This window comes from Anser anser (assembly GCF_964211835.1).
Source record: "Anser anser genome assembly, chromosome: 1".
NCBI classification, from domain to species: Eukaryota; Metazoa; Chordata; class Aves; order Anseriformes; family Anatidae; genus Anser; species Anser anser.
The window spans coordinates 116,951,552-116,975,710 of NC_139720.1; the positions used below are offsets into that span (position 1 = coordinate 116,951,552).

At 44.3% G+C, this 24,159-nt stretch overlaps 1 protein-coding gene across 1 annotated transcript in view; it reads left to right on the forward strand.

Moving 5' to 3' along the window:
• The window catches only part of UMODL1 (uromodulin like 1), a 48,861-nt gene that overhangs the window by 5,700 nt on the left and 19,002 nt on the right, over positions 1 to 24,159 (forward strand). The window contains exons 3-13 of the mRNA XM_083828056.1: positions 6,211 to 6,372; positions 6,778 to 6,884; positions 8,793 to 8,985; positions 9,918 to 10,058; positions 10,871 to 10,990; positions 12,659 to 12,913; positions 13,085 to 13,197; positions 14,991 to 15,210; positions 18,747 to 18,884; positions 19,437 to 20,180; positions 23,304 to 23,416. Coding sequence (XP_083684182.1) covers positions 6,211 to 6,372; positions 6,778 to 6,884; positions 8,793 to 8,985; positions 9,918 to 10,058; positions 10,871 to 10,990; positions 12,659 to 12,913; positions 13,085 to 13,197; positions 14,991 to 15,210; positions 18,747 to 18,884; positions 19,437 to 20,180; positions 23,304 to 23,416 — 2,306 coding nt within the window. The remainder of the gene's footprint in view (positions 1 to 6,210; positions 6,373 to 6,777; positions 6,885 to 8,792; positions 8,986 to 9,917; positions 10,059 to 10,870; positions 10,991 to 12,658; positions 12,914 to 13,084; positions 13,198 to 14,990; positions 15,211 to 18,746; positions 18,885 to 19,436; positions 20,181 to 23,303; positions 23,417 to 24,159) is intronic.

Consider the following 24,159-nt stretch of genomic DNA (forward strand, 5'->3'; position numbering starts at 1 on the left):
AGGAATTTAGTTTTCTTTATATTAAGCCCTTTAAGAACATCTGTAATCAAGCTGAAGTTGTGCTTGGAAAAAAACCCAAACAACTATTCAGGTAGCATTTTACCTTAGATTATATGTATTTGAGAAGATTCAAATTATACCCCTGTAACTTTTTTTTTTAATGTTTTTTAAATTAAAAGTTGTATGCTTTTAGTCTGAATTACATTATCTAATCCAAGATCTAATCTTAGATTGATTTTGGAGTAGATCTTGAAATAAATAGGAGAGCACTGGATTGTTCCAGCATCCAGCACACTTCTGCAAGACATAATTTTATCTCCTGTTTTCAGCATGACGTTGCATTTTCTCCATTTCCCCTTTTCATGTTATGGTCATGGGAATTTATACAGTGTCAACACTGTAACAAAAGATCAAAAAGGAAAGGTCCTATTGCAGCCATGGCCCTCCTTTTGTGTCACAGGACTTGAGTGACTCAGTTCTATGGGAATGTCCCCAAACCTGCTCCTGCATTGGATCATATAATGTAATGTTAGAGGGTATGAGCTGTATGTCTTGTCATGGGATGCATCAAGAAGAATGTGTTCATCCTACATTTAAATTGCTTCAGAGCATTAGAAAAATGAACCTCCAAATATTTTTGCAAGGTATTTTCTGCAATATATGCTAGTAGAATAGTGTATCTATGAAGAAAATGCTTTTAACAGAAAGGTCAAAGCACAGAAGTGGTTGTTGTGTTGTATTTGTTCTTAAAACAATTTGCTAGAGAAGAAGAAAAGCATAATTAGGCACACATCATCCCTCACTTACCGTATCCTGCAATTGTTTTGTCTCTGTGGCTGTGGCGGAGTGTCAGCCAGGGCACAATTTGACCTGCATTTTACAGTATTTCCAGGCAGGCTAGCTTGACGGGCATAGGACCCACTGCTGATAATGCATGTTTTCCAAGCAGCAGTTCCAGGCTGGGAAAACTCTCCAGAAGATCTAATTAGTGTTGAATAGCAACTTCAGGAAGGTCATTTCAATATACATGCATCTGCATGCATGTGTGCACATACGTAGTGTAAATAAATTAATCCAATGACAAGGCGGAGAAGCAGTTGGAGAAAACTGCTTGTTGATTTCCTAGTACAAGAAAATAATTGTGTCAGCCAGATGTTGAAGGGTGACCAGCTAGTTCTGTTTGCCTCTGTTTGCACAAGGAACTCCCTGAGGGATCATGATTTTCAGAGTGTTTCAGAGCCTCCAGAACTCACGATCACCTTCTTGGGTGGAGAAGAAGGCATCCTGGTAACACTTTAAATATTTTTTTGCGGTACAATTGTATGCCTTTTAAAAGCACCTCTGAAAGAATGTTAGGCTAGAGAAGTGTCAGTGAGTTTTTTTTCTAACATTAACAAATCTGTAAATCTCCTGTAAAGCTTAGCTGCAGAACTTCTGATCCGCCCTTGCCACATTGTTGATATACACTCTAGGCAGGCTTGTCCATGAAATACTGTGGTCACCTTGACTCTTTTCCTGTCAAAGTAAATCTGGGAATATTTTAAACCATAAAAGGCTTTGTCTGGCTTCTAGGTGATTTCTCTGTTTAGATTATTCCAGTATCTTTGCTTTTCAGGGCATTAGTCATATATTCTGTGAATGGTAATGCACTGTCTAGACACAGTCTTAAATAAATGATGAAAAGAGAAACTGGAACTGCTGAAATTACGGCACAGCATGCTGTTAAACTACTGTTATTTTCTTCTTGATGTTATCCATGCTGGCATACTCTCCATCCTACCAGGAGCTGGAGGGTCTGCATGACCTTTCAGAGAAACCTGGTCCTCGCTGCTCCCCTTGCTTTCTTCCTGGAAGGAAACATATTACCCCTGCCTGAGATACAACAGACTCTGCTTTTCTTATTATTTACTGTTGGGGCAAAAATATCTATATCACAAGTCAAGATACTCTGGTAGTTCTCACTTGCTGTCTATCAGTCCATTAGGATGGTACTATCTATATGTGTGCATACACACAAACTACTTTAACTTTTTAAAAATGATGTATCTAAACTCTAAAAAGTGCTGGAATTAATTCTAAAGTTAGAATTAAATTTAAAAAAAATCATTGTTTCCTCTCCTTTTGCCTATGCATGAACTAAACCCTGTTAATTACCTGACCCCGCTGCCTTGCCCTGAGGACCACATTTCCATGTGGTGCTCAGGGGGCAGAAAGCCCCCTGAAAGGGCATCCCAGCAGTGCTGTCCTGGCCTCTGCTTTCACTGCATGTTTCAGTGCTCTGCTAAGCCTCTCTCCGAGCAGAGAATTATTTATCACCTCCTGAGGTGAATCCCGGGGTGATGCCCAGACAGCTATTTATCTTCACGAAGCCTGTGGGAGGGGAGGGAGGTTTTCTGCCTTTCACAGCTGCAGTGAGACTTGGATCACATCATTCTGTGTGCCCACTCTGAGACACCGTGGGTGTGATTTCTACTCTTTGCTTATTTATTTTTAACCCTGGCGTGCCCAATGCTGCCTTCAGCACCACTGTGCTTGGAGTGTGGAGCCCGGTGCCCTCGATGGTGATGGTGAGGAGCCCCCGATTGCTGTGCAGATCCCAGAGCTGTGGATCCAGTTCCTGGGCCTGTGAAACCCATGTATCTGAAAGGTGGTTATGAGCTTCTTGGAGGAGACTTCCCCAGTATTTTGCAGGATTTTTTTTATAGGCAGAGGCAGGGTCCAATTCTCCAAGCAGGTTTTATCTGCCTGAGTCAGTGGTGTGGTTACTTCTGGTGGCTGGTTTGGTACCCACCTTCTACCATGCTACCTAAGGTGAAACCAGAGCGCTACAGGCAAGAGGCTCCTTCCTTATCTGCCGTCTCACCCTGACTGATCCCTGGCCAGGAAGACAAAGAGTGCATCAGCGTGTGATGAAGGCTGTTTTTTCTGGCACATATACAAAAAGGCTGAAATAAGAAGGCCCAGATACCTTTAATCTGGAGTTTCTTTATGAGAGAACTTGATTTGCAAAGTTCATTTGGAGAGTGCTTTATGTGAATAACTTCCTCAGATTTTCAGAAAAACAACTGTAAAGTAAAAAAAAAAAAATTAATTAATTTCAGGTGTCCCGGTAGCTCTCCAGCAGGGCCAGGACCTTTCAGCCCCTGTGTGCAGATGGTGCATGCTGGGTCTGACTGGGGCAGTGGGGAGCTGTGGCACGGCTGTCCCCACTGCTTGGGCTGTCCCCAGAAATTTTGTAAACCCTGACTGCAACCCCCTCAGCCTACTCCTTTCTATAGCAAAGTCCCCAGTCTCCTTAGTAGCCTTTCCTCGCAAGCTATTTGCCCCACTCAGCTCCCCACCCTGTGCCTTTCCCAACTGCTCTAAGCCCCAGGATGGCTGTGGGCTCACCATGGGCCCCTGATAGCTTTCATCATTTGCTGATATGAATGGCACCACGGCAGAGCATGGCCACGTCATGGTGGTGCTGCTGGGATCAGCCCCTTCTGGCTAAATCTCAACAAGTTTCTCCTGAGCATGCACAGGCTGCTTTTGTGCTTGGAAGGCTGTGCTCCCCCATCGTCCCACAGCTGTGTCCTTGCCGAATTTCAGCCCCCGGCTCCTGAATATGTTGCAGCGAATAATAAGGCTTTTCATGGGAAAGGGCACTGAGTGTTTGACAGATGCTGAGCCTGCACATCCAGACTCTGCCCTCCACCCCTTTTAAGCTCTGGACAGGGCGGATAACATCCCTCTGAGCAGGTAAAGTCTAGCAACGCTCAAAGACCCTGAAAACAGGGTTGTATGATGAAAACTGTCAGTCTGCCTTTGCAACAGGCTTTGCCAGGAGCTCCTTCTGTAATATCATAGATTTGTCTCCACCTTCTGATGCCTGAGATGAGTGCAGAGTTTTGGCCCCCTGCTCCGCCACACCTCTGGGTGAAACCCGGAGGCTCTGGGTGTCAGGAGGGAGAGGAGGGAGGTTGCAGCTGAGCCAATGCTGTCCCTCAGCACCTATCTCCTGGAACATCCCCCAGCCTGGTGGCTCTCCTGGGGACAGGTTGGTAACTGCTTTCAGTTGCTAAGCACTGAGTGCTGCATTTCTCCTTCTGCACGCTTATGCAGATAACAGAGGAGGAAAGTCTATACTTTGTCTGACTGATGTACGAGTTGCCCAGCTCGCTCCCTGGTGCTGGCAGTGTTGCTTGGTTAGTGTCGTAGTTCTGGGTGACCATCCTCAAAGATGATCGAAGTGGAAAGAGTAAATCAAATTTGCAAAGTGCATCTGGCATGATTAGGCAGAAATGTGATGTGAATCCATGCCAGTTTCCGCTGATGTGAAAATGATGACCTTTAGATTTTAGATAAATGGCTACGGTGGCACTCAGCCAGGACTCAATAGTGTTTTCTGAGATTGCACGTGACCCATTAAACCGTTTACACCACAGGTCAGCGTGGCAGAAAAGGACCTGGGTGGAAAAAGCTGCTTTGAACTTAAAACCTGCTGGAACTGCACCTGAATCTTAGAGATGGAGAGATTTTTAATGCTTGAGTCCAGTTTACCAGGGTTCACTTGGCTCATTTAGGGGTGACTGAGATATTATTGTGACTTTGGACTAGAAATCAGGAAGAGGCTTTCCAGCAGTAGGACCCATTTGAGGGAATGACCTACAGCGCCAGTCCCAGAGTCAGGAGCAGAGGGTCCTGATCCATGCTGGGAAGCAGAACAGGACTATGGGGCTTGCTGGACCCAGAAGTATCTTGGGTCAGACTGCACAGGGTAGGGTTTCCTTATTTGCTACCCAGTGCTCTTGTGGGTCTAACACCAACTCTACTTGAAAGATGCCCACAGTCCCGTTAGAGAGTACGCTCGCTGACTGTGCAGAGGGTTTACAAACAGAGTATACGAAATGCAATATAAAAGTGTGTGCAGAGGTGCTGTCCTATATATTCTGCATGCAAATCTTTAAAGTTACATGTGCAAATAGCCTGAATGCTGCTGAGAGATCTCATCTCGGTGCCTTCACTGCTCCTCAGCTTATAGGTTTTGGCAGGTTTTTCAGCAGAGGTGTGGACCCCTATTATTAAATGAAGCTTAATTTTCTTAATTACCTTTCAGAGACCCTTGAAAAGCATACTGTGGGACCCCTAGAAGGCATAGACCATAATCTTAAAACCACTGCTTGTAATGTACTATTTCTTCATGCAAACATGACTGCATGCCCAGATGCAAAAGTGCCTGAAAATTATACATGTTGAGTTCTGCATGCCGTGTGTTGAGCTCTATCCCTAGATTGGAGATTGAACTGAGGATTTGGAGTGCTAAGCATGAGATCTGTTATGGAATCTGCCAAGGCTCTCTGCAATCGGCTCCAGTCTACCATGGATTGGAAGAGAGGGGGACTCTGTGCATGTGGCAGCAAGTGACAGAGATTTAGTTTAAAACTTGTTGAACTGGTATCATTTGCCTTTTTAAGAAGCTTACTTTGCTGAGGCCAAAAGTCATAGATTCATTATTCCCTTCTGCTTCTCAGAAACCTCAGATTTACTTTTATTCAGAGCCTTGGTATAACAGAAATCGGAAACCCTCAGAAACGGCAGTTCATGATAGATCTATAGTTTGCTATAGACCTTTCATTTGCTGTAGACTTTATTATGTTGAATGTGGTTTTCCCACACTGCAACCTTCTGTGACAGGAGTAACTTTTATTTTTCTCCAGGCTGACTTTAATTGCCTGGTTACTGGATCAAGAATTTGTAGGATCAAAAAGTTGTAACCACAAAATGAATGGAAAAGATTAAATAAAAACTACTGATTTCTAGCATACACACTACTTGTTTGCTTTGATCATTATACAGCATTTGGATTAGTCATAGCTGGCACCACGTACATTTTCTGTCTTGCAGTGCTCCAATTTCTCCACATTTAGAATCCATCTACTTATCTAATCTACCATTCTGCCTATCTATCTGTCTATACATTGTTATTAGTGGAAAATTATCAGTTCAAGATTTCTGTAGCAGAAATGTCATGAATGTGAGAAAATTCTGAGAACTTTTACACTTCTGAAATGAAATAAAGGCATTTAGGCTCCTGTTTTGTCACCATGAGAACCTCAGAACAGACACACTTCTAAAATGAGGAGGAAGTGTTTGCTATAAATTAAATGGCACGGTTTTATGGAAACAATTTTCTGTGTTTTTGTTCTCCAAAATGTTTTTGTTACTTAGCGCTCAACAGGTCCAGTGTATTTGCCTCAAGACCTGGTATCTGTCCAATGGAGAATATGGAAACATCTGATTACCCTTGCACGTTCGATGCTGAATGTCCGGGGCTTAAAAAGTGCTGCAACTCATCCAAAGGAGAGGGCTGTGTGGATCCAAAGCCAGAGGGTATGTTACTGATAAATTCAAGACTGCTTCTAATAGAAATGTGCTTATTTTTTCCTTCTGAGGGTGGGAGTGGGCAGAACAACAACTGTTACCATAGCTCTTCATAAAACAAATATGGGAATCTGCCTTGGGTTAGCTCCAGGATATTCGCTTTCAGTGCTTGAGCCTGTGGGGCTGAGCAGGGGGTGCTACAGGTCTGTTGGACCTCACATGGCTTCTCCTCCTCATCTGATGCTGCTGTCTGCAGCATATGGTGACTGGAGCAGCAGCTGTTTGATGCACACGGGCCTTTCATAATCTCAAAGTTAAAGTTTGCCTTGTTTTCTCAGAGCCTGCCTACAGCTCTGTAGCTTTCTATAGCATCCTACCTCAGATGACTTGGCTGTTTTATTTTGTACACTTCAGAAAGGATATTCTGGTACAATGTGACAGTGCTGGTGAAGATGGATTTTAATGAATTAATCAGAGTGGATTCCCACCTTCTGAATCATTCACGCCTTTTGCACTCCATGGTACGTCCAAACTCAAGCACTCTCGTGTGTTGTGCATCATGTTCACACTTCTGTTACTTGCTGATTACGACTTGCTTCAGCCCAGGAGGGAACCCATGGTCCTCCCAGCTGGGCACCACCTTGCCAGCTGCTCCTCCTATTTTTTGGCCCTCATATATTCCTAGTTGGTGAATGTCAGCCTCATCCTCACAGGGCTCAAGTAAAATTGATCTAGAAGATTCTATAGTAAATTTTTCAGATGTCTGCCAAGAGGCAGAGAAAGCTTTCACAGTCTGAAATAGTTTTCTTCCTGCTCTACTCCAGCTTCAGCTCAGCTAAGTTTTGGGTTTATGACAGACTGTGTCTGGATTTCATGGTTTGCATAGTTTGGTTTTGAGTTGAACCTTTCAAGAGAGAGCTCAGATCCATGACGCTGGGAGCTACAAGGGAGGTGGATTCTGCAGCGCCAGAACCCAGTGAGAACCCAGGCTGGTGGTGAGGGACCGTGTCTGGAGCAAGAGCATTTCATTGCCACCCCTGCCACAGCAGCAGCGCCCCAGGAGACAGCAGGGAATTGCTTTTTCCGTCAGTCGGAGGCTCTGCCTCCTGCGTGGATGAGCAGTGGCCATGGTAACGACATGTGCAGGCCCACAGGGCAGCAGCGCGGCCTGCCTCTCAGCGCCCCAGCCGCCACGGGGAGGAAGAATCAAAAAAACAAACCATAACAAGGGTGTGAGGTGTTTGCCCTTCTGGCTCACTTCTTTAAAGAGGGGCCTACAGGAAGGAGCCAGGCTGCAAACTAAACTCACGTTGGGACAAGGGGGATCTCTCTGTCCATTGAGTGGTTTTTAGGAAAGGCATCAATGAACTTGGACAAAGACCCTCCAGGCCTTTTCCCTAGTACATGTCACCACCTCATGGAGAAGACCAGGCTCGGATGTGGCCTTTGAAAGGTACCCAAGAAGACAGTTCCCTATGTCACTCTGTTTTCATTTCTGATCCTCCACAGTTTCCATCTAGGTGTGGGCAAGTAACAAAGGAAACTTCTCCCATCCCAGTTTAGCACTGACAGGCAGGAGAACATGGATGGTAGCAGCAGTGTGGGGATGTTGCATGGATTTAATCCTTCCTCTTACCTGAATTCCTACTTCTGATACCCTAAAAAAGTGAGAAAACTTAGCTCGGTCCCTGTGTGGTAAGGGGTAGTGCACAGTGATCTACTAAGACTCTTACAGCTGGTCTAAACCAAGCTATGGCAGAGTTGAACACTCAAAAAATAGGAAATAAGAAATGAAGATTAGCAATGAACCACTACTCAAAGGAACGTTTTCCAGGCCTTGTCTGCTGTACTGACTCCTAATGCTCAACCCATCACCACCACCCTTATCTGGTTCCTGACTCCCAGTTGTGATGATTTGGCCAGTCCTAAGGTCTCTCCATGGCTCTCAGCACCAGCCTTCTTCCTCAGTCTATTGCTTTTCTCCCTTTTCTTTCTATTCCCTTTGCCAGCAGTCTTTTTAGTTGCTTGACATGGGGAGTGTTGAACAGCTTGGATGCACTTTAATAGCCTGTCTGAAATATATTCTGCCTATGGCAATTTTGGTGTTTAAGCATTACATGTCAAAGAGACTTTTACATATTTTCTTGTGTTATATCCTCCTGTCTAAGCATGTAAGATCTGACATGCAGCTCCACACCTTCCTTAAATTGGATTTACTATACTGTAACTCGTTTGTGAAATGTCATGATAAGAAGAGCTCACCTTGCATACATATATAACTAAATGTTACTGCTTTCCTGAATTTTCTGAATTGGTGCTTTCTGCACTCAGTTTCTGATGATAATCATTGCATAGATTATGTCTCATTTGTATACAGCTGTACTGATAAAGAAATGAGATACCAAAGTGTTTGCTCACCTGTTTTCCAGATTACTGGTGCATTACAGCCCTTGAATGCCTCTGTGCACCATATCCAGAGTAACCAAGCAGAAATATACTCTGGGACAGTGGCATCTCAGGTTCTCATCGGACTGCATCAACCAGCTCCACTAGCAGAGGTTTCTTCTTCCTTGAAAGACATTGTGAAGCGCGTCTATGAAGTGATCGACACGGATGTGCAAGGTTATTTACTATAATCCTGTCACTGAGGGAAGGTTCAGGGAAAAGGTTCAGGGGCTTCATCCCTCTTCACTTGGGATTTTGTCTGCGTGACTATCAATTGGCTTTCAAAAACAGGGTGTAGTGGATCTTCTAACCTTTGCAAATATGGCCATAACCCAGATATTATAGGATGAAGAGAGGGTTGTAGTTAATTTTGGAATAAATAGTTTGGAGTGGAATACTTCTGCTTCCTCAAATAAATTTATTTTCTCCTAATAACAGAGCCCTTCTTCATATGGAAAAGCAAAGGTATTTAAGTTTGTAGCACAATCGCTAGTCGTATTAAACAGGTTCTCAAGTGTTTGAAGTATTCTTGGGAATCAGATATACTCTGTTTTTATGGACTTGTGCCGCTTCCACAATCTTGCATGAAAAAGGGAGTATTTGTTTATTAACCTACTTTTTAAATGTTAGGTAAATATTTAAATGTGTTTGGTTTAAATTAATTTAATCTATTTATTATTGCATAGTTATGTGAATATTTTCACTCCTGAAATGCATCCATAAGCACTATTTGTCATCACTTCTATTTCTGAATTTACTTTTGAAAACTCCATCCAGCTTTCAGTGAGATCCCTGGGTAGATCTCCTTCCTCTGCCACGAACTTCTCTCAGGTTTGGATAGCATCCTGGAAGTATAAGAGAGAGCTGCTGCTAATTTTCATCTGAACCCAAATAATCTGACTAAAAAGTGATGGGGTTATAACCAAATGGGGGCTAGTTTCAGCGAAGGATGACATTCTGATTTCATTGCACCCACATAAATCTGGAATTGCTTAATCAGAGTTACTACAGATTTAAACAGAATTTATCCTACCCAGAGCAGGTCTATATACACTGCAGATCAATCTTGATGCTGCTGTCAGTATCTGTATAAGTGTTCTTCTTCTTAGATGTCAATGAATGTTCCTACGCTGAATTCAATGCTTGTCCTAAGCAAAACACCTGTGTAAATCTGGAGGGTTACTACAGATGCAACCCTGAGCATGAACATGCAGATGTCAACCCTCACCAGCTGAGCACAGGAAAGGAAGGTAAGAAATGTAGGTGTCACTTTGGGAAGTACAGAGAATGTGTCTGCTGGGCTTTGTTGTCAACTGCAGGAGCAACTATAAGGCAAAGTTTTCTGGAGCCAGCAGTGCCCCTTCTTCTGCTGGCAGAAGACACCACATAAGCCATCCTGCTAGGTGTTTATGACGAAATGCAGTGTATTTATTTAAAAGTTCCAGGCTGTTTCTCGTATCTCACCTGCAGCTGTCCTTACTCACCTGCCAAAACTTCTAGCATCAGACCCTGACTGCTTCTCAGAGCAAGTCGTTCACTGTCAGTACGCCTCGCCAGCCTCCCGGGGGAACATGATTAGTGACGTTATTTGTACATAAAGTCTCCTTCCTGTTTTGACTGTGTGACTGCAGCCTGGACTCCGTAGCTGTCCAGTCCCACCCTGAGCTGCTGCACTGTTAGTGAGTCCTCTGCTGGAGGCAGCTGGAGTTCGGTGATGCATGAAATAATTCTTCTCAGCACCAGTTCAGCAACGAATATAGGCATGTACTTACAGCCAACAGACACCAATGAGCCTACTAATAGGCTTAAAGATAATGAGATAAATCAGTGCTTGCAGATCCAATGCTCTAGTTAGAAAACAATTTAACTATCCTTTAATCTCAAAAATTAAGATAATGTATTGCTTTATGCTTGTGTGGTATGATAATACGTTTATTTTTTTCATTTCTATTTATATTACTTCTATTGCTACTTTTCAGCTGGTGAAAATGTGAATGGTATTACTTTGGATTTGCTTTGTTAGGAATGCTTTAACTCCTCAATAATGCTGTTTGTCCCTTAGGCATGGCATTGTCTACTCCAAGCTCAGAACTGGATCCCATTAATGCTAGCAATAGCTCTCCATCTATAACTAATTCAAGTCTCTTGTCCACAACTAACCAATCTACAGATGCTGGGTGCTGTAAGTAACTTTGGATCTGAATGAATATTGGTTTGCTTTAATTCAGGCACTGTGTGATCCCTTTTTCCTGGGGCTAGTTGAATTACAAGAGGGTGTTCACAAAAGCTGATGGTAGTTTTGGAGTGAATCTCCTACAGAAACAGCAGGAGAGAGGGTCCTGTAATGGGAGGCTTGGATCAGGGGCTGTGGAGCTGTGAGGTGACCCCTGGAGAAGCCCCACTGTTACCCCCATGGCTGCTGCTGGAAGAGGTGGTCTGGCTTGAGCCACTGGTGCCTGGTATGCCATTGAAGCACAGGTCCTGTCACAGGTAACCTAAATTGTCCAGCATGAGGAAGCATGCCAGCAAGGGCTGTGGGAGGCCAGCACCACTCACTTGTCCCTGGGCTCTCTTGAATGCACATCCTGGGCTTGTCCCGCACTGAGGTACAGGAGGATCTGCCACCGGTGCAGGAGCTCCTGCTGGCCATGGGAGTCTGGTGGGGCACGAGTCAGAGAACCTGGCCACAGCCACCTTGTATATAAGTTAGCCTTTGTGAATGCTCCCCGCTACACACTACAGCTGTCTGAGGGACTGTGATGGGAACAAAGCCTGACAGAGTTATCTTTGTATCAGTGACTTCAGTCCTTTCAGATGAGAGTGGTCACAATCTTTTTTTAACAACATCCTGTTCTTGTGGGAGGAAATAGCTTTAAGTAGTTCTTTGTCTAGTTCGCAGAGGCGGGCTGAATTTTCTTGATCTTCATCTTTATCCACAGCTTCTGATCCAAGCTGAAGCTAAAGGAATTAGACCAAAGTCCTTCTAGAGCAGGGGTGGCATGGCTTTGGAGGCTTTTGGCACCCACCCGGCTCGGAGGCCTGGAAACAACTGTTTCCTATTGAAATAATTGAAGAAAACAACTCTTTTCCTTAGGCTAGCCATTAGCATGAAAGAATGGATGTTGTGGCAGCAGCATGCTGTGGTCTCTAGTTTGGTGTGGGGGCTGATGTTCTTACCCGACCCCAGCTGTCTACAGGAGGTGTGCCCAGTCTGTCCTCATCATCTCAGCTCTTCCTCTAGTTGGTGGGGACAGGCAGTCCCTGCCAGAAGGCAATTCACCCTACCCGATTTAGACACCTCCTCCTCCTTTGAGGAGGGGAATTGTCTCTGAAGGGTTCTGTCTTTTCCCATTGACGTGACAATGATTGCACTGGACTAGCATGGCATAAATTGGTAAAATGCTCACCCCTGCTTCGCCCCCAGCTTGTGAAAGCTGCCGTCTGTGGGGTTTTTCCAGGCATAAATCAAGGCAGCCTTTGCCCGAAGAGGTGCATTTTAATGATGAAAGTGACAAGCAAAGCAGGTGTAAATACATGTAGAGTACACAGATTCACTCTTCCAAACTTATTTCTGCTGCCTGAACCTGTAGCTCACTGGATGGTTATTAGTGTTAATAGAAATTCAACACATAAATATATAGTAAAGGAAATAAAAAGAGTAAACACCCAACTAATCAGTCTAGCGGGATGGTTCGTGGATGAGGGAACCAAATCTGTCCTGACATAATGCAAAGAGGAGCTTCCCCTATTGACTGTCAAAGTGCTTGTTTATAATGGATTTGTGATATCACAGTGCTTTAAAGAAGAAATGTTGCTTTTTCTGTGATGACTCTTTCTGGGATTGCGATAGATCCCTCTGCAATTAGAAACCACCGAATCTTCAGTGTTACCAGCAATAGTTTTGAAATGTCGTGGCATGTCGAGTCTACGCTAAACCATACTTTCCAAGTCCAAGTGTTCAAGGGCAAGGAGATTGTACAAAACCTGAAAACAGAGGACATGAAAATGAATGTGTCTGGACTGGAAGCAGGCGTGATGTATTCAGTGGAGATCAGCTATGAAGCCTGTGGAAAAACCAGCATCTCCCATCAAAATGTTAAAACAGGTAAATAGCCATGCAGGTGATAGTGGCTACAGATCCAACACTAACACTGTGTTCCTGCTGGCTCTCAGTGCTGGGCTATGCATCTAACATTTTGGTCTGGGTGCATCAGTTCTGACTGGATCTTTTCCTCTTCTGCTTTGTCAGTATGTGTTTTGTTGTTGTGTCCTACAGAGGCTAAGATATTTGGTGTTACTATGAGGATTCTCAACTACAATTTCACTGAAGATTTCCGTGACGCCAGCAGCTCAGCATATGAAGAATTTTCAAGACTGTTGCTTACAGAGGTAATGCTAAAGTATATCTGGGTAATGTATTTTTCTTCAATTTAGAATTTATTTAATGAAATAGAGTATTTTGTGCCTGGCTCAAATGTCCCCTGGAAATTATAATATTGTTTCCTATGACCTTTCTTTATAATTAAAACAAAATCCAACTGACTAAACAGATCAAGCCCTTGGTCTTATTAGCAATGGAGCTTATGAGAATTTTCCCTTACAGAAGAGTAAAGGAATTAGAAATCCAGGCATGCAACAGGGACTCCTTTCCTTGGATCTTTACTTTGGCAGTAAACTCACACTAAATTGACTTGAGGCTTTTTAATGGATTATTGAAATGACATTGCTGGCATTCATTTCAGTGCTGTCCTCTTACTAAGTGTTTGGCTGCTCGCAGAGCTTTTTTCTTTAAGAAAAGCAGTGGGGCCAGCCTTTCTTCTCCAGCCCCATTCATTGCACGCCCACGTGCAGCCATTGTCAATGCTCAGGTGTAATCAGCCATCAACAAAACTTGAGTCATGAACTCTGCTTCCAGCTCTCAGCTTCCCAAACAGGCAGTCTCTTACAATTTTGCTCTACAGTACAGGGCCCAGACAGAGGAATTCAGATCTTGATCCAAAACTAGACTTTCCCAAAGCAAAGGAGGACTCATAAACATTTGTCAATATAAATCTGAGGGGAAAATAAATACATAAATACTGCAACAACATTGGAGCTGTATTTTCAACGGCAGCCCAGAAGAGGCTCATGAGAAACTGCAAGTCAAACCTCCTGACGTGGTTTTATTTTCCATAGCTGCAAATTGCTTGCTTTTGTTGTGCAGGAGGATTTTTGTCAGTGAATCTCCTCTGAGGCTGACGCAGACCTAACTGACATCACGAAGTTGGGAAGGAAAAGGAGTGATGCCCATCTGTGTTGCTTCTGCCTCACTGGGAGCACAGCATCCCCTTCTCACTTCCTCTCTCCTCTTTTTCTTGCCTCCTCACTCAGATCTGAACTAAGGTCAGTTAAACAGCTTGTATGTAGGAATTTTTGGAGCAAACTGGCTGAACGGGAGCAAAGATGAGTTGATTTATGGCGCTGCTCTGCATGCTCAAAGGCATGCTTTCAGCTGGAGGTATGAACAAAAGGCTCAAGCACAGAGATGTTTTCAAGGGATGTGAGGCAAAACTGCTAACCCCTGCACAGCTCGTATACTGACATCAGTATTTAATGTTCAGAGTAACACCATTTGTTCAATTCATATGTCTACTTACTTGATTGGTAATCAACCATGGTGTAATTGTGATACTTCCTTGAAGGTGGGCTGTCTCGAACACATTTTCTTGAAGTTATCCCCTTCATTTTTCTTGCCTCTCACCCTGAGTTGCCTTTGTCATTGGACTCAGGTGCAGGCTGGGCTGGGACTGGTGAGTTTCAGATAACCACTGGGAGCTAAAATTATTCCTGTACTGGTAAATGAAACGTTTCCTGAACCATTGTCTGGCACTACCACCAAGTGGCACATACCAGCCTGCATCCATGCAGTTGGGTCTTCCAATGTGCGGTGGTCACATTCAGATTGCCTGAGGTCAGATGGGTACTATTTTAAAAGGTACCTAGGTGCACCAAGGAGACTCACACTTCTGCGTGTGTAAATAATCTTTGAAACGCTTTGAGACTTTTTAAAAAATTTTCTTTTTACCACATTTCCTACTAATGTTGCATGTATATAAACCTTTGAAAACAGTACCACTGTGGTTTTAAAAAATCATCTGTTGCTGCTGGGTTCTGATTGTCACTGCTTCTCTAACTCTACTCAGGTTACGAATTCATTTCCACCTAACATTACTGCTTTATATGAGACTGGGAAACTGAAAGTGCAGACCAAATCCCTGCAAGCTGGGAGCATCATTGTGAGGCTCAGAGTTGCTGTGCAGGATCCTGAGTTTCCAGTTGATGCCTCCACCTTTGCCCCGATGCTTTCTTACCTGTACAACGGCTCTGTACTTTTGGTGGATCAGCAGAACTCTGCCATAGAAGGTAATTTAAATTTTATTTATTTATTTATTTTTGACAACAGAAGAGTGTTGGTATTTTGATCATGCACATTATCACCAGCATTCTTCCTGAAAAGTACTTCATAGGAAGACAAAGTATGTGGAGTTTAGATGGTTTGTTGGAGGGAAAGCCACAAAAAAGGAGGAGCACTACCTGTCCCCTGGTAGCTGCAGGCACTGCTTCCCTCCATGGTGTTTAAGGAGTAGAGGAGCCCTTAATTTCCACATTTATTTTCCTTCCTCTCTCTCCTTTGTGAGCTGTGGGAAGTTTGAAATATCTTTCTCACACTGACCTGAGGACAGGATTGCTTTGGGATATTTGTAGCCTTTAGATACTCATGCCCTCTAAATGGTTTTGTGCTTCAAGGCTGTGGATTTGTACTTGGGCCAGGGTTTAGGAAATCTAGTCGGAGAAATTCCCAAATGTCCTCTCAGAGAATAGGACTGAAGAAACATGTATGGAATTTATGTTAAACTAGGCCTTTGTTTGATCTTCAGTAATCACCATTTTTATCTTCAAAGGGCTAAGTTCTGGCTTCAGGTTTCCCAGCTGGCAGAGCCAGCCAGAGCTCAAAGGGTTGCCAAAGTCAACAAAATGGGCTATTCTTCTCTCTCCATGTACTGAGCCCTTAAAAGCTTATTTGCTACGATTAGGGAAAACTCCCTTTGGAGTTGCAGAGCATACAGAGGTTAGGGAGGACAGGAAAAAACAGAAGAGACAAACTGCACCTGAAGCCTGCAAACATCACAGTGCTAACAGGAACTGAATTGCAAGATGCAGACGTGTCAAAATCCTTTACAAACGTTATTGATATTCTCCTGCCTGCACAGGGACTCTGAGTGTCCTGGGGCTGAAGGAGTGGGGAAGAAGAAGGAGATAAGATTTTTATTTTTTTTTAATTGCACAAAAGCCAGATGGCTTCCAGAAGCAGCACTCTTATCCAGGAGAGCAGCCAACTCCCCCATTCCTCCTTAGGGCTAGAGCTAATTCTGCACGGAGAAGCATTTGTTTGACATGAGTTTCTTAAAGTCAAATGTGAAAAATAAGGCCAAGGAGTGCAGTGCATGGAGGAAATACAGAATCACAGAGTGGTTGAGGTAGGAAGAGACCTCTGGAGGCCACGTGGTCCAATTCCCCTGCTCAACAGGGCCACCCAGAGCAGGCTGCCCAGGACCATGTTCAGGCGGCCTTTGAAGATCTCCAGGGAGGGAGACTTAAGAAAGGATTTGTATAATAGGCTCTATTGCTTCCTCCCTGGGATGGGCCCTTTGGAAGTAAGACCACATGGCTCCTCTTGCACCTGTGGAGCAGTGCCATCTGGATCCTTGGTGGCCACCAGAAGGCAACGTGCTTGGTTTTGTGACTGTGGCAGAGGAGAGAGTTCAGCTCTGGAACTGCAAAGATGAAAAGTCAGGAGGGATAGCAGAACTGCAGGGAGTGGAGCAATGGCATTTCTCTTTGTAGTCTCATATAATTAGTAAACTTTCTGCCATGGTTAATAGAGGCGCTAAACTGTTTGTTTTGTGAGGCATGGTAAGGAAGGAGAAGGGGACTTTTGCGGAGTCAGGCCCAAGGGCCATATAGCATAATATCATGCAAGAATATGGCAAGTGTAGGCAATGTCCCTCTCTAACACTCTGTTAGCCACCAACCGTTTTCAGCTCCAAGATTCCCTGAATCCAAAGTGATTTCTTCGGGTTTCTCCTCCATGAGCTATTGAGCTGAATTTTAAATTTTGTGCTCCCTGTGAAGTCACGTGAACATTTCACATCTGCAACATCATTTGGCAAGGCGTTTCATGGATTTTTACCCATTGCATATACCCCCTACAGGTACAATGTGTAATCAGAGCAACACAGTGGTGTTTTTTTAAAATGCTTGGAGTGGGACTGTTGGTTGGGCTGTGTGTGGGGAAGGTACTTGCCAAATGGGAGAGGCCAGAGAGTGCATGTACTAGTGCCATGGAGCACTGAGGAGACAAGATCAGTGTTTTGGCCTGATGTGTAGCTGAATGTGGCTATCAGAGATGGGCTGCTTAAAAAGTCGTGCTAAGTAATGGGAAAGGAAACCCCCAGAGCCCGTGGAGCCAGAGAATGTAAGTTACTTGGCAATTAGCACTGGAGCATCTCTTGGGTGGTGTTTGAAGCCATCAAGAGCCACATTTACCTTGCAGCATAATAAGTCATCAGGGAAAGCGCTTTCATTGCTGGTGCTTTAGTCAGTCCTGCATGCTCCTGTATCCCCTCTGAGCGGCTTAAGCTGTAGATTAACAGGCAGATGGTGGCCATAGGCACAAGGAATTATCTAATGGCAACAATTATCTAATGGGGAAGAAAGGAAAAAGATCTGAATCGAGGTTGGGGAAGCCTGTGTGCAAGCAAAAATATGCACACGTATGTGCATGTACACATGCTCTGTGCTTTCTGTTTCTAGACTGGGACTTTCCTTTGTTTCTGAGTAATAATCACAGTGACTAATCTCTGCGTGTTTGCAGAACAAGCACTTATGGCAACACATTGTTCAAAACAATTTTCTAGCCTCTGATCAAAATTATTTGACCCAAAACATAGTGCTCAGTCTAGTTTTCTGCTCTCCCTCACTTTCTGCCCTGAGGCAGTGAATGTATGTATGTGCACAAGTGAGTGCACACAGGGAGAGGTCACATGGGATTCACTGGGATTATTCATGTGCAAAGCATTAACTCATACTTTGCCTGTCTGCTGGAGCAGGGTGCAAATGGTAGTATAAGACTCCAGAACAAAATCCTTCAAGAGTGAAGATACTCAGCCATAAATCTGGTACATAACTCTACGGAAGGAGCATCTCTAACTTATTCAGAGTGGCTGAAATTAGATTTAAGGAACACCCTTACAGAATATTCATGCCTTGTTGAACCAGGACCTTTTTTCTGAGACTACCAGAAAGAGGATCACAGCTGTGTAGTGTTACCTGTGAAAATAAATAGTTTATTAAGAGTTTTTGCCCCTAGCACTTCCTCTGTTAAGAGTTGAAGAGTGTTTTTTTTTTTTTTTTTTGTGGGAGCTGTTTGCATTTACCTTTTATCTGATGCAGAAAACAATTTGGATTCAGACTCTATTTAATATTCTAGCTAGTGGTAGCTAGCAGTAACAGAACTCTTCATTATCCAGTGGATCTGGAGGTACCGTATGCAGAACTATATGCTTATGATATAGCTATAGTACAAACCTACAATAGTTTTTTCACTTAAAATGTTTTTAATTCTAAAAAAGAATAATTCTAAACATGATCTGAAAAAATAATCTGTACCTGGAGAAAATATTTTTAAGAGTACAAGGACAAACGTTAATTTTTATGTGACAGCACAAGAACACAGATAGCATTCTGCACCACTCAGAGCTTGTCTGTCAGGCAAATGACGAAAAAGGCAGACCACATTCTTAAATTCAAATGCTGAAGAAAGGACTGGTTTGTGATGATTTCTAGCTTAGTGCAGTCAGTTGGAGGGCTGTCTGACTGATCTGGTTTTGCTCTTACAGACTGGGATGAATGTGCTTCCCACACCGAGAATGACTGCTCCGTGTTTGCAGATTGTATCAATGTGATGGGCTCGTACCTGTGCAGATGCAAGACAGCCGTGGACACCAATCCATCCCGACCTGGAAGAAACTGTGAGGGTGAGCAAAAGACTGGCATGTAGTTTTCCTTTGCCATGAAAAGTTGCAATAAGTCACGTTTTTCTACCTGTTTTTCTCACAAATATTTATATAGCACACAAAGCCTGTATAGATGCACCTTTGCAGTCCCTAGCTAAAGGAGAACCTCTCTGAACAGAAAGATGAACCTTATATATGTCTTCGCATACAATCTCTCTGAGTACCCCCTTGATAGCCTGAAGACTGATTGCAGAGAGACATGAGGCATGCTTTTTTCCTTTTTTGGTATCTGTGTGCCTAATTTCTTCCACTGTAATGATCCATAGCCTGCCATCCAGAAGAGGAGACCCAGGAATCAAATCCGCTTCTTCTTCGTGTAGTCACAAATGAGATTCAATACCATAAAAATCATATATGCTACAATGCCCTAATGAAATATCCAAGACCTTTTTCTGTAATGCTATTGCACTTGTCTGGGTGGTCTCAGCCCAATTTTCAGGCCAGACCTGGCATGCCCTGGTGCCTCCTTGTCCGAATTCAGGTTCCACTGCAAGTGTGTCTGTTGTGTTGCAGGTGAGATCGTGAACCCTCTCAGTGACATGACGGCTCTCAAAGTAGCAGACAGCACAGAGTTTGCTCCTGAAGTAAGCCCTGCAGCCTCTGCTTCCCCCTCTGTCACCGAGACAGTGGCCACTGTAGGCTCCGAGATGAGCACTGCTGTACACCTGCCTGCAGTGCTGCCCCAGGGTGAGAAGCAAGCACCCCACCGTCATTCTACCACCAGTGCTCCTCCAGCTCCTTGGAAAAAAAGCCTGGCACCACACACAGAACCACACAGAGATTTCAGCAGTGACAACAGCCCCATGGCCAGGGAGATGGCAGCCAGCGAGGAACCGACCGTGACGGGAGAGCAGCAGACTGCCACAAGTCCATCACAGCAAAGCTCGGTGGCAGAGGCTTCCCCTGATGCATCACAGCAAGTGGCTGCTCTCACAAATACACCCACGGACACGGCAGTTCAAGAGCAAAGGAGCTCACCATTGCCAGCGTTATCAAATCAGACAGCCTCCAGTACCACTAGAAGTCATGCAGCTTTTGGAGGGCCTCAAGTCCGCTCTGAAGGCGGCCCCAGCACAGCTCCACCGGTCACAGGGGATGCTGGAGCTTCCACCCTCAACGCCACTCTCGACACACATACAGAGACAGGAGGAGAGAACAGCTCTTGGTCTGAGAAATACACCGCAACCATGGGCTCGCCAGCTTTGCCAGGCTTCTCTTCAGCTTCCAGCTCAACGCCAAGCTCAGCTGTGGACCGCAGTGAGTATGAATCCAGCAGGGCATGCAAGCATGGCAATGCAACTATGTGGGAAACAAAACGTCACTCAGAGTCCAAAAAGATCCACAGTTGTCCTCAGTGGTCTGGGCTGAAGGTGTCTGAAATTAGTTTGTCTGTGCCAAAAGTATTTTCTTGCAGGAATTGGCACTTTTTTTCTAAATTGGTATGTCAAAATAATTTCACTTTCTGCTCATTTGACAGTTAGCTTTATCGACATTACATTTCTCCTTCCTGAAGCAGACAGAGCAAATCATACAGCGTGCTGTGTGTGGCTCATTGAAACATATGCTGCTTGTCCTGCTGCCACACATCTCAGTTTCTCCTGAGTACTTTGGCACCAGGCTACTGCAGCAGCAGCCCACGGAGTTATTTTAGAGACCTGTGAGGGCAGACTACCTGCCTTCCTATTCCCCTCCATGGAGCGTGAATCCATGGCAGAGCCCCACACATCTCCCAGAGGGCAAGAGCTGTGTGGAAACCCATGCACCACTTTTACAAGAGCTCTAATTGTGAGTAACTGGGCTGGCAGTGAGGGCTCCATCTATTTGGGTTTGGGCAGATGTACTGCAGCTCTTTAGGGGATTTTTTCTGAATCATATTTCAAGGTTAGAGTCAGATTTGGCCTTTAAATTATGGTTTTGTTTGGGATAGGAATGCTGCTGTGCCTGCCCATCACTAAAGGTATTTTTTCTTTAGTGTGTAAGTTCGTGATACCTATTTTGGTTTTGTTTCAGCTTGTCCTTGTTCTTTCTCTCATGCCTTTCACATCTCTCTGATCCCAAACCACACTCCTCTGCTCTTTTCTCTTCCCTTGCCCTATGATCTCATGTTCCTGGGGGTCTTCATTCACTCAGCCCCACTTCTGGTTCCCCCTCATCCCTTTCTCCTTGGAAACTCTTTTTTTGGTCATCCAAGGGCAGCTCTGCTGCTTCTCCAGCCCTTCCTTTGGCACCAGTACACCACCAGTCCTGATAACCAGTGCGACGGCGTCCACTTCCCCAGTCCTGCTGTCTCTGGGCAGCCATGTCAATGCTTCTTTTCTGCTTTTGTTTTCTTTCTCTTTCATGTTGTATCCTTTGCTCTGCCTGGCATTGGTGAGACCAAGCAACAGAGCCAGGTAAATAACCAGTTTGTGAGCTCTTGCTGGCTAAATGGGGGAAAGAACCATTTTGGACTGAACAACATATAGACCTGAACTGAAAAATTTCATTTACAGCTTTGCTTTCTGTTCTCCCCACCACTTTCAAAGTAGGGAAGGATATATATATTTTTTTTTCTTAAAGAAAACAACATTTTTTTTTTTGGAAAACATCAAAATAGCTCATTTTAACTGACAAAACCCAAGGGTCATTTTCTTCCATCTGGAAAACAAATTGAAGAACTCTACACAAACAAGTTCAGTTTATACAAACCTGTTTTTTTTTTTTTTCCTGATGAATTAAATGTTCAGCCAAGTCATTTTGCCCAGCTTTTGCAGGGAAAGAAGCCTGTGAAGGGGTGATGCCTGGGCAACAAGATAAAGAGCCACCACAGCATTGTCTCACTAGGACGAGGCAGGAAATTCAGAGGGCAAAACCCCATTTTTGGAGAAGTTTAATACAGAGCTCCTCCTTGTGGCAACATCTCTGACCTGGAAGGTTAACAGCCAACCCGTAGTCTGTCACGTCTTTTAAATGCTGATTTTTATTTTTTCATTTGAAAATTGTTCAGAACATTTTCCCCTCTCTCCATCAGATACCTTAATGTGGTTTATCTCCTAAATACCTGTGCTTACATGGCTGGACAAGCCGTAGCAGAAAGCAAGCCCAAATCCGTTGATCTTGCTGGTGGTGGTGGTGAGGGTTCCTTTGGGATCAGAAGTATGTTGGGATAAAGGAAGCCTGCTGTGGCTTGCTCTAAGTAGGCATGACTTCCTCCTCTCCTCTGCAAAGCTTTGCTTGATGACTATTTCTTTTCTTCCAGCACCTGTCCCTGCTCAAAGAATTATTGTCTTCAGTATGACTGGGACCAACTTTGATGTAGCAGGATCCATACAGTCTACACAGGGCCCTGCTTTCCATTCTTGTTGCTTCAGTAAAAGCAGCTAATATGGGAGAGTAAAACTCAGTGTAGGAGTATGACAGTCGCAGGGCTGGAACTTAGTGTCTTACATACTGTTGGAATCAGGACAGAAATACGCAGGGAGGAAAGCAAGCTGGTGAACCAGAAAGTAAAAACTGGTAACTTGATTCAGAAACAATTTTAAACAGAATCCTTAGCTAGATGGTAGTGCTCTTGAAGACTTTGATGAAGACTATCCTGTAGTCATGAAAGACACTGATGTGTTAGATCTTAATAATGCTAGGGGTGATGATCTGTTGGTAGTTGGGAGGATAGTTAGCTGGCAATGGTCACGGGATGGCGTGATATCAGTCAGCTTGTCTGGCTAGCCCATAAACGATGCTAGGGGTATGAATCATGCCTTTAGAAGTCCTTTCTCTTCTGCTTGTGATCACCTTCAGTGTCTGTGGTAACAACGCCAAAAACAGTAACATCAAGAAATGACCAAAAACATTTTGAGACTGTCTTAATGTTATTCAGCATATACACCTTCAGGGAGGAGGCCTACACGCTGTTGGGATCCATCTCTTCTTACACTAGCTGTCTGAAATGCTGATGTCTAATCCCAGGCAGCTGTCCAGCCTTCCTCCAAGGACGGAGGGAGGACTATGGAAAGATTTGCCCTCTGGAGGGGCTGGTGCCTCCCCATTGTGTGTAGAGGGAGCTGGGACAGGAGCTGAGTTTAGGAGAGCAGTTTGTGTGCCTGAACATTGCCATACAGCAACATTTCAGAAGCCCCAGAGCATTCAAGACAGAGCTGGCAGATATAAGTCCCGCAGGAGGTCTGTGTCCTTCCTGAGAGGTATCCAAAGGCCAGAGAGAGTAGAGCCAGGTGCTGGACACCTGTGTTTAGGCAGTTGATCTCCTGACTACATTTTAGAGGGCTTGCCTTCTGCTGTTATGCACACCCCATGTGGCCATGCATGCCCATGACTGTCACACACTTGTCCATGGGCTACCATCGATGGAGTATGTATTTAAATTGTCTTTTTCTTATTTCACAGCTGTCCAGAAACTTAATGGGATGGTGCGGATAACAAATGTGAAATACTCTCCGGGCTTTAGCAATGCAAGCAGTGAGGAATATCAAAACTTTGCACAGCTCTTTGTCGATGAAGTAAGTGGCTAAGAAGGATGTGACCTGCTACTGGTCTCGATGAAATCATGTCTGATCTGTTTCCCATGAAGGGTTTATGCCACATGTGCATCCCTTGATGTACCTTGGAGGTCTGAGTCCTGACTGAGACTGCAGCAGTGTTTTAGACTGAGACCAGGATTTGGGGATTCTCTGGAGCCTCCATTTCCCCTGCTTCTCGTATCTGGTTATACTGGCTTATTTATTTCCTCCCTCCGGGGATATGCTGAAAAGTTAATGGATATTTGCAAAGTGCTGTGCTATCCTTGTCCTGTGCAGCAGCTTATTAATGAGCTGTATGATTATGATTACCTTTTGTCACAGCATGTTAAGGCTGACATTCCTTATAATCATCCTTTGTTGTAGCCCCGTATCTGGAAAGGGAGTGGTTTCTTGCTAAGTCACCTCTGCCCTCACCTCTAATTAGAGCACAGGACATCAAAGCACATGGCCATGTCAGCTGCTCCTTTAGCACTCTCTTAATGCTGAGGCATTTTCTCTGACAGTATCTCTCTCCTCACTTCTTGCTAAAGTTATCAGAAGTGTGTTCCTGCTGGTGTTTACTCAAACAACTCTGCTTGGAAACCACTGGTTACGCTAGGCTGTTTTGCCTTCTCTGTCTGTGTTTTTAGAGGCCTTGATAACTGCGAAGATAAATCCGTCGCTGACAATTGTCTGCCTTTTCAAACACTGCTGAAGCCTCCCCAGACACTCACTGTGTACAG